The 8,577-nt window shown below is 43.7% G+C and overlaps 2 protein-coding genes across 2 annotated transcripts; one reads left to right on the forward strand and one right to left on the reverse strand.

Moving 5' to 3' along the window:
* The first annotated feature begins 502 nt into the window (after positions 1 to 502).
* On the forward strand, positions 503 to 5,071 carry LOC114444794 (F-box only protein 40). The gene is made up of 4 exons (XM_028419621.1): positions 503 to 582; positions 676 to 703; positions 828 to 2,699; positions 4,853 to 5,071. The coding sequence occupies exons 2-4, from the start codon at positions 701 to 703 to the stop codon at positions 5,033 to 5,035; spliced, it is 2,058 nt and encodes a 685-aa protein (XP_028275422.1). The 5' UTR covers positions 503 to 582; positions 676 to 700; the 3' UTR covers positions 5,036 to 5,071.
* Positions 5,072 to 5,469: 398 nt separating this feature from the next.
* On the reverse strand, positions 5,470 to 8,090 carry ttc36 (tetratricopeptide repeat domain 36). The gene is made up of 3 exons (XM_028419622.1): positions 7,870 to 8,090; positions 7,469 to 7,657; positions 5,470 to 5,796 (listed from the first exon to the last, which is right to left on the reverse strand). Exons 1-3 carry the CDS (start codon positions 7,973 to 7,975, stop codon positions 5,528 to 5,530), a joined length of 564 nt encoding a protein of 187 aa, XP_028275423.1. The 5' UTR covers positions 7,976 to 8,090; the 3' UTR covers positions 5,470 to 5,527.
* Positions 8,091 to 8,577: the final 487 nt, after the last annotated feature.

An 8,577-nucleotide genomic window follows, 5' to 3' on the forward strand; every position in this document is an offset into this window, starting at 1 on the left:
CTGCTAAAATACGCATTTTTCAAACATCATAAAATAGAGTTTGGATCTAAAAAACTGAACTCTTCTATGTCGGGGAATTTGAACTGTGGACAGAAACAGCAGCTGGAGACACAGAAGCCGAGTTTTTCAAAGTGTGTGACTGACATCTAGTGGAAAACATGAACAATTAACCCCCCAAAACACAGCATAATACTACACTGTATGCATTTAGAATGAGATAATAATAATTTATAATAATAATTTCAGTAGTTTAAAGCAAATTATTGTTAATAAGAATGTTAAAATATGAGTGAGCTTTTAATTACAGTCACTCAATAATAAACACATGACAAATACATGGAGTCGGTGTTTTTGGACATGCAGGAGTATCACTGTTGAGAACTTGGATTAGCTGCTGTTATCGCCACCCTCTCACAGTGAAGCAGAGGTGGAGGCTGTAACTTGACCTTGGCTCTTAATGGCTGTGTGACAACGGTGCCCCGTCCCACTGGCCTGTCTGCCCCTCTGTTGTGTCTATTTATAATGTCCAGACACAGTGCAGAGGTTAGTCAGAGGTGCCGGCGAACGCAGGAGCAACAAAGGGTGAGAAATTCTGCTCGTATTGTTCCTCTGTTCACTTTTGTCTCTCTAAAACTTATCTTCTTCTTCTTTTCTTAACTTCTTTTTTTTATTTAGATGATCTCATATTTCTATCTTCACAATGGTGAGTGCATTTATTTGTATTTTTTGACCTAATTTCTATGACAAAAAAAAATAAAAATAAATAATTTATTTATATACTAGAATTTGCATGGCCTGAACTTTTCGCCTGCTGCTTCTCTGTTTAGGTGAAAAGCTCTAAGATGCCAGTGAGTCATCATCAGCACTGTGACAAGTGCTATGATGGCCACTGTCAGTTTCCGGTGCTGATCTCCGTTTCCTGCGCCATCATCAAGTGTTGTAAAAACTGCGGTGCCACTTTCCACATGTGCAAGCAGGAGGAGCACCAGCTCCTCTGCCCGAATGAGACCGCTCCATGCCTCAACGCGGGCTACGGCTGTCCTCTCACCATGCCACGCCACAGGCTGGCCAAGCACTTAGAGGTGTGCCCGGCCAGCGTGGTGTGCTGCTCTCAGGAGTGGAACCGTTGGCCTGTTTCAGAGGTGGATTTGACCTTTTACAGAACAGTTTCTGCAAACCCTCTGACAAACCTTGAGGAAAACCTTGATGTTTCCTTAGCTTTCAGGGATCAAGAGCTGCTCTTTCAAGCCATCAAAATGAAGAATATTTTTCCTGAGCTGATGGTGGAGGACTCTGTCCTTCAGAATATTTCTGCTGGGGTCAGGAGTCCAGCAGAGGAAGCCTCCTTCTCCTCAGATTGTGGTGAATTTACAGAAAATGGCTTTGAAAACAAGGAAGAAAAAGAACTGAGTCAGGAGGAAAGAGAGGTTTTGGCAAAAAGCATGGATGTGACGGCTATTCAAAATTACAGCACCTGGGAGAAAATATTCAACAAGGAGAAAGAGGGATGCAAGCAAACTGTCAAAAACCTGAACAGAGAAGAAAGGGGCAGAGAACAGGAAGAACAGAAATCATCAAGAAGTCAGAGAGAGACAAGAGGTTCACGCCAGGAGGAAGACAGCACCGCAGCGGCTGGCGGAAGCACAGATGGTGCAACCGGCTTTGCACCGTGGCAGGATGGAGTCCTTGAAAGGCTGGGCAGAGAAGTGAACATTGCAGAATACAACATGTATCTGGTGCACAATGGGGCCATGCTGATTAACTTTGGCCAAATTCCTGCTTGCACGCCAAGAGAGAAGGATTTTGTTTATGGGAATCTGGAGCCCATCGAGGTGAAAACCATCCGCTCCTTTAATGTTCCCACCAGCTATCGGGCAAAGCGGATTCACATGAAGGACCCCACTCGTAAGCCCATGACCGTGCACCGCAGTGTGGACACCTCAGATCTGGGTGTTGAGGATCTTCCAAAGAGTGAAGAGGTTAGCATGACTCTTCTTTGCTGCCTGGAGAAGGAACTGAAGGGACATTCGATCTCGGAGAGCACGGGGACAGACGGCCTTTACGTTGACATAGGCACACAAACGTACAGCTTTCCCTCTGCTCCCTTTCAAACTGATGCATGCCTGGCTGATGTCATAGCAGACCGACCTTGTGGTCTCTATGTGCATGTTGAAGCTGAGTCCGTCACCAGAAGACACAACAAAACAAGCTCAGCCTTCAGCTACACGTGCGGCCACTTCTTCCGCCGTGACGAATACCGCTCTCACTTCAGGAATGTGCACTCTGACATACAGGCCTCTCTAAACGGCTGGTTCCAGCAGCGCTGTCCTTTAGCATACCTCGGCTGTACTTTCACCCAGATGAGGTTCTGCCCTGCAGGTCATCAGGCCACAATCAAATTCTGCCAGGATGTCAGCACCTTTGTACTGCAGCCACACATTCCTCCATGTCTGTATGAAAGCGTGAAGGCCCTCAGGGCTCGGAGGAACGGAGCGGACCCCCTGAGCAGACTGCCCCTGGAGATCCTTCAGCATATAGCTGGTTACCTTGACAGTTTTACATTGTCTCAGCTGTCACAGGTCTCCTGTCTGATGAGAGAGGTGTGTGCCACACTGCTGCAGGAGAGAGGGATGGTCTCCCTTAAGTGGGAGAAAAAGACATATTCCACTGGAGGAAGTTCCTGGAAGTGTCGAAAGAAGGCAAGTATCCTCAAGTAAACCATGTCATCATTATTTACTTTACCTGTTGAACCCTTTTGATCTTACCCCTGTACAGGGTGCAGGGAAAGTAAACAGAAGGCCACACTTCTATATCAGGTCCCCTTTGGTACCTGGCACCATTCTGCGAGCTGTCACTGGAAAATCTCAGTCATTCATACAGCATGACAGCTGCTGCATTGTAAACACGCAGAAGGCCTGTCTAACAAAATTAAAACTAAATCACTGCTGTGTTAGCAAAAGCTCCCTCTGGATGATTTTTGTAACTGGCATGATTTTTCATTTTAGTCTTTATTTGAAAGAAAAACTGTATTAATGGGCTGTTTGGTTTTACATCAGACGACCAGGGACTGTAAACACAAGCATGAACCCTCCTTCAAGTCACTAATAGGCTTTCTGATGAGCACTTTTGAAGCTCAAGCTTCTTTTTATGCCTCTGCTCCTCTGCTGAGCCTCTGCTGCAGCCAGGAAGACCAACACCACCATGGGCAGATATACTGTACAGATCATGTCCACGCTAACAGAGCTAAGAGAAGCTACTACAGAACAGACTGGGTGACATGGAGTCTACATCCACTGATCAAATGTTTATTTGGCCACTGATACGCATGGATGAGAAGAAGACGTTCACATCATTTGACCTATTTATTCGCTCCTATAACACAGCATGATGCACTTTATTTTAACAGATGTAATCGTGCAGGTAGGAACGTTATCAGCAGACCAACACAGAAGTGTGTGCTGACATTTCGAACAATTCTATTTGGAGGTGCACTTCAGGCAGACTTGACACAGAGGCATAAATCACACTTCAGGGTGGGAAGCGTCGGACAATGCCATCTTGGCAGCACAACAAACCTCCGGTTATTCCTAATATAGGCGCCTTGTGACCTGAGATGGCACTCTACTGTAACTCAAATCACTCCTGGGCTAATTATGCATAAATATAGCCCTTTATATCATTATAACCAGGAGAGGTTAATACTGTGCAGTAGTCATGACTGAACTGAACTAAAGCTGCAGAGACAAAAACATATTTATGCTGTAATATTTTTACATAAAAGCCTTTTGAGGATTGACTCCCTCTTTGTGGCAGCCTTAAGTGGCCACTTCAGGAACTGCAGTCTGACACTCCAGCGTGGGGCTTCCTGTTTATCTCCTAAAGCAAATCACACTAATAAATAATGCAAAAACATCACCCACCTCCCACTTTGCTACAGCGCCTGCATTAGACCTCTAAGCCTGACCTTAAACCTCGTGGCTCATGTGGACGCCTGGAGGTCCAGGAGTCTAAGCCCTGCATGCTCCTGCAGCTGCTTCAGCTTTCGTTTTCTACCCACGTGTGTGTGGAATTATGACAATTGAGGTTTAAATTTGAAGTGATTCAGATTCCACCGAACATTCATCATGTTGCTGTAGCATCATCTCCTCATGAGGAGCCTCCGGAATTTGTAGAATTCCTTGAGGTACTTGAGATAAGTGCACATCATCAATCATCAGTAATTACGGTTGCAGGTGCAGCGTATTGAAGAGTTATTAACTGTATGTCAATGGATCTGGCAACGAGGTGGGCATGAAAAAAAGCAGCTCAGTTTCCTTTAGTAACATTTTTTCTTTAGTTTAAAAAATAAATGCATGTAAAGAAAACCTATTTGCTGGAGAGCATAAACACACTATAAAAGCATGTGTGTGTATTTTTGCATTGACTATCTCTGCACTGCAGTGATCATGGGACAAAGGGCATGCCGGTGATATCAGTGATGTGGAATGGCCTGAGGCTTTGCTGCCAGTAAACATAGTTCTACCATAACAAGTCAGAGATGTGATCATTCATGGAAACACGGGATGTCGATGAGGCTGCGTGGGCAACAGCTGGGCATTTGCTCCTCCACAGTGATTGGCATAATTTGTGTAAATTTGTAATGGATGGAGCCAGGAATAGCATCCTGCCCTGACATGTGATAAAAGTACTGTGTGATCTAGATTCCATGGATATTAAAAATGCATTCATCTTCACAGCCACGTATTCTGTTGCTGCAGTAGTACTGTTGATAGATGCCATGACAGCAGCCTCCTCCTCCTACACCTACTTCAGCTCTTCCTCTCTTTGTGTGTGTGTTTTTTTTTATACACAGGTTTGGAGGTTCAGCTCTCTGTTTTCCCCTGTGGACAGATGGAGTTTCAGCCAAACTCCTTCCATGTCAGATCACCTAAAAACCTGCTCCTTCTACCAGAGAGAGGAGCGCAAAGAGCCGGTGGCTCTAGCCTGCCTGGGAGAGGTCAGAGAGAAACACGGGGAACTAAAGCACAAGAGATAATGCTGCATGTCCTGGAGTAGAGTAGGCGGATCACAACAGGAGTGATGCCATGTTTAGACACTGAGACATGTAGGCACCTACACAGCTGAAGCAAAGAGCCAGCGCTGTGTGGTAAAGCCCTGCAGACTGTGTGACACTGTCATTTATTGATGTGTTGTTTGAGAAAGGGCCTCATTGCCTGTAAAGAGTGTGTGCCGGATTATTGTTGCTTTTTCCACCTTGTGTTGTTGACAGAGGTAAAGGCATCAGAGTTAGCTGCTGGCCATTTTAACATGGCAACACTGACATCTACTGGACAAACCCTGAAGTGCCTCACCTGTGTAAAACCATTGACATTTGAATGCTGAGCATAACATCACACATCCTGTTGTATTTGATTTGATACAACAGAGGAAATGAGACGTTATGATGTATAATAAACATCTGGATGCACATTAGTATGCAAACATGGCGTTTTATTTGACTCCAAAAACTGAAAAGGTAACAAATGATCTACTGCATCTGGGACACGTCAGGATTGCGTAGTTTGTTGATTACCTCTGACAGCATTTTGTTGCACAGAGCGGCATACGGATTGAGAGCCACAGCCTGTTGTCGGGCGAATTCGCTTCCGAGCGCAGCTGCCTTCTCAAAATCTGCTCTGGCTTCATCATCCTGGCGCTCTAATCTATGTAACAGGCCTCTTTGCACCAGCGCCTGGCAGGCTGTCCGACCAGTGCCACCGCTCAGAGTGATTGCTTGGTCCAGATCCTGCAGGGCTCCTGAGAGGAAGAGGAGAAGAGTCAGACACAGGTCATAAAGACTGCAACATTCACTTTGCTTAATATACCTAAACTTGCTTTGTGACACTACACTTACTGTTACTGCTCTGTGATATTGACAAGATTTTACCAGGTATAATAAATAACAGCTGAAAAGCCCTTCTTGTTAGTGCAAGCTCTAATTTAAGACACAGACACAGATGTGACTGGTGTGAACGAGGTCAAAGTGAGAATGATAGAGTAAACAGAAATAGAATGGTTGAAACTGAAGGTGTGCTTTCTTTGTTAAGCCCTTTCAAGAGGAGGTGAAACACTGACTGTATCTTAACATTGGTATCATTAAGCATCATTTAGGGCTGCAATTGGTCACTACCATAAATCTCATTAATCTCATCAATCTCATCAACAGAAGGGCTCTCTTGTTTCAGCATCACCAGCCAGAGAACCACTGAAGAAACAAAGCATAATGTGGACAATCTTTCCTTCATTTTTGACTCAAAAAAACAAAACAAATCATTACTACATGCAGTGGTAGTACAAACATGACCTCGCTTGCAGTGGTGGAGGAAGTACTGAAGCTTGGTACTTAAGTAAAAGTACAATTACCCAGCAAAATATATACTTAAGTAAAAGTAGAAGTGCTACATCAACAATCCTACTTAAGTAAAAGTCTTAAGTTCTTACATTTAAATGTACTTAAAGTATTAAAAGTAAAAGTACTCACGCACCGAATATATATTATTGATTTTCATTGCAAAGGATCTGAACAGGTTAAAATAATCAAATCAATAATATCAATAAATCATCTTAAAGGTAAGGTAGGAGCCAGATTTGGAAAGTAAACACAGATTAATGTTATGATTAATGGATGGACCTGTGTTAGCAGACAGTAGCTAACTAGTTATAACTGAGCCAGAGCACCGGCATCATGACTGAGGCTCATTATAGAAACACAGCTGGCAGCGTGACACCATCTTTATGTCTGACCTCACATCAGTCCAGCACAGCTGCATGAACACAACTGTGTTCATAAATGTACTTGTAACTACAGACATTTTAAAATTTGTAGTGGAGTAGAAAGTACAGATAATAGCTGCAAAATGTAATTGAGTAAAAGTATAAAGTATGCACTATTATTTTTACTTATGTAAAGTATAAATACATACAAATTTACTTAAGTACAGTAACATAAGTAAGTACAAATACTAGTTACATTCCACCACTGCTCGCTTGTATTACATTTAGCTTGGTAGTTCTTAGATGGTGCTAACTACAGTCAGTGTTTCATTTCACTCTTTCTTAGCTGGTTTGTTAGTATCTACCATGACATAACTCTAAGCTGATGAGCCAGATCGTCCCACATATCTGATCCAGGCAAAAAAATCAAAATATGTGGCCTGAAAATAGGCAAACTGATGTTATGAGGATCCAGTTGCTTTGCTAAACTCAGTATTGCTGCTCCCTTCATCCCTTTAAAACTCAATGGTGAACATGAGACAAGCAGCACTACCATGAAACAACAGGAGAAGAAAAGGCAAGAGGAACTTATCATTTAGTATGTAACCCATCAGAGAGACTCTGACACTGTGTCATGCTGGCGTTAGACTCAGCCGTCTGATAAGCTGCCGCCGTGTCCCTAGAAAGAGGTTATTATAGAATTTGTTGCGTGTACCTGCCGTGTCGCCCTGCAGCCGCAGGGCCTGCGCCCGGTTGTTATAGGCTGAGGCTCGCTGAGGCAGGACTCGGACTGCCTGGCTGAACAGTTGAAGTGCAGCTTGCAAATCCCCAGCCTCTGCTGCTGAGACACCCCGCATCTCCAACTCTTTCACTTGCTTCAGCAACTCTGTGTCAAAGCCACTGTCTGGCAGGAAGAGATAAACAGGTTGAAAAAGCACTCAAACTCAATTGACAGGTACCGTGGCAAGAAAAACACAGAAACGTCACCAGGAACTCAGCCTGGATTACAATGTCAGGTTTTTTTTTTTCAGCACCAGGAGTGGAATGTGTTCAAATAAATTCAATATGCTGTGACATGATATGCAGAGGAACATCAAGCCAAAAGCTCACGCTCACCATCATCAATTAATTCCTCCTCTTGGTTAAGGCCAGGAATGTCTCCGTACGGGCTGGTGGGGTTGAATATAGCCTGGAGGACAGCTCTGTCATGTGCTGTAGCCATGTTGTTGCCAGCGTCTGTAAAGTGAGCAGAGAAAAATGACAAAAAAAGGGGAAAAATCTGTGACACCTAAATTACAGCTGGGTGGAGAAGAATCCATCCTCCCCTAACTTCTGCCATTTCCAGCAGCCAATCAGAAAGGGGGGCGGAAGCAGAGGTGGACTTTGTGCACAGCTGGATTAGGTTAGTTTGAAAATGCAGAGGAGCAGAGAGTGTGGAGCTGCTGGTTTAACGACTAAAGGAGGAACAAACTGCACTCTGAGATACACTAGTTGTTTTTAGTTGCTATTATCAGCAAGCATATATACATTGTATCTGGCTGCTTTAAAAAATAAACAGATCACAAATAATCCCCTAAAATAAAATCACAATCCTTAAAGGCTGTGGTGAGTTTTCTCCTTAACAATGCCTTGGTGTTTATGTCATCTATAATCTATAATCTATAAGCATAGAGCCTGTAAGATTATTCAGAAGTCAAGATTCACAGAGGTTTCAGTGGTGTCTGTCTGCCGGTGATTCGACATTCTGTTTTGAGACAATATTTATTTAGATTTGCAGACTCCTTGCTAGGCACGCTAGCTGGCTAACATGACTCCTGCATTAAT

The sequence above is a fragment of the Parambassis ranga genome, chromosome 13 (assembly GCF_900634625.1).
Source record: "Parambassis ranga chromosome 13, fParRan2.1, whole genome shotgun sequence".
NCBI lineage: Eukaryota > Metazoa > Chordata > Actinopteri > Ambassidae > Parambassis > Parambassis ranga.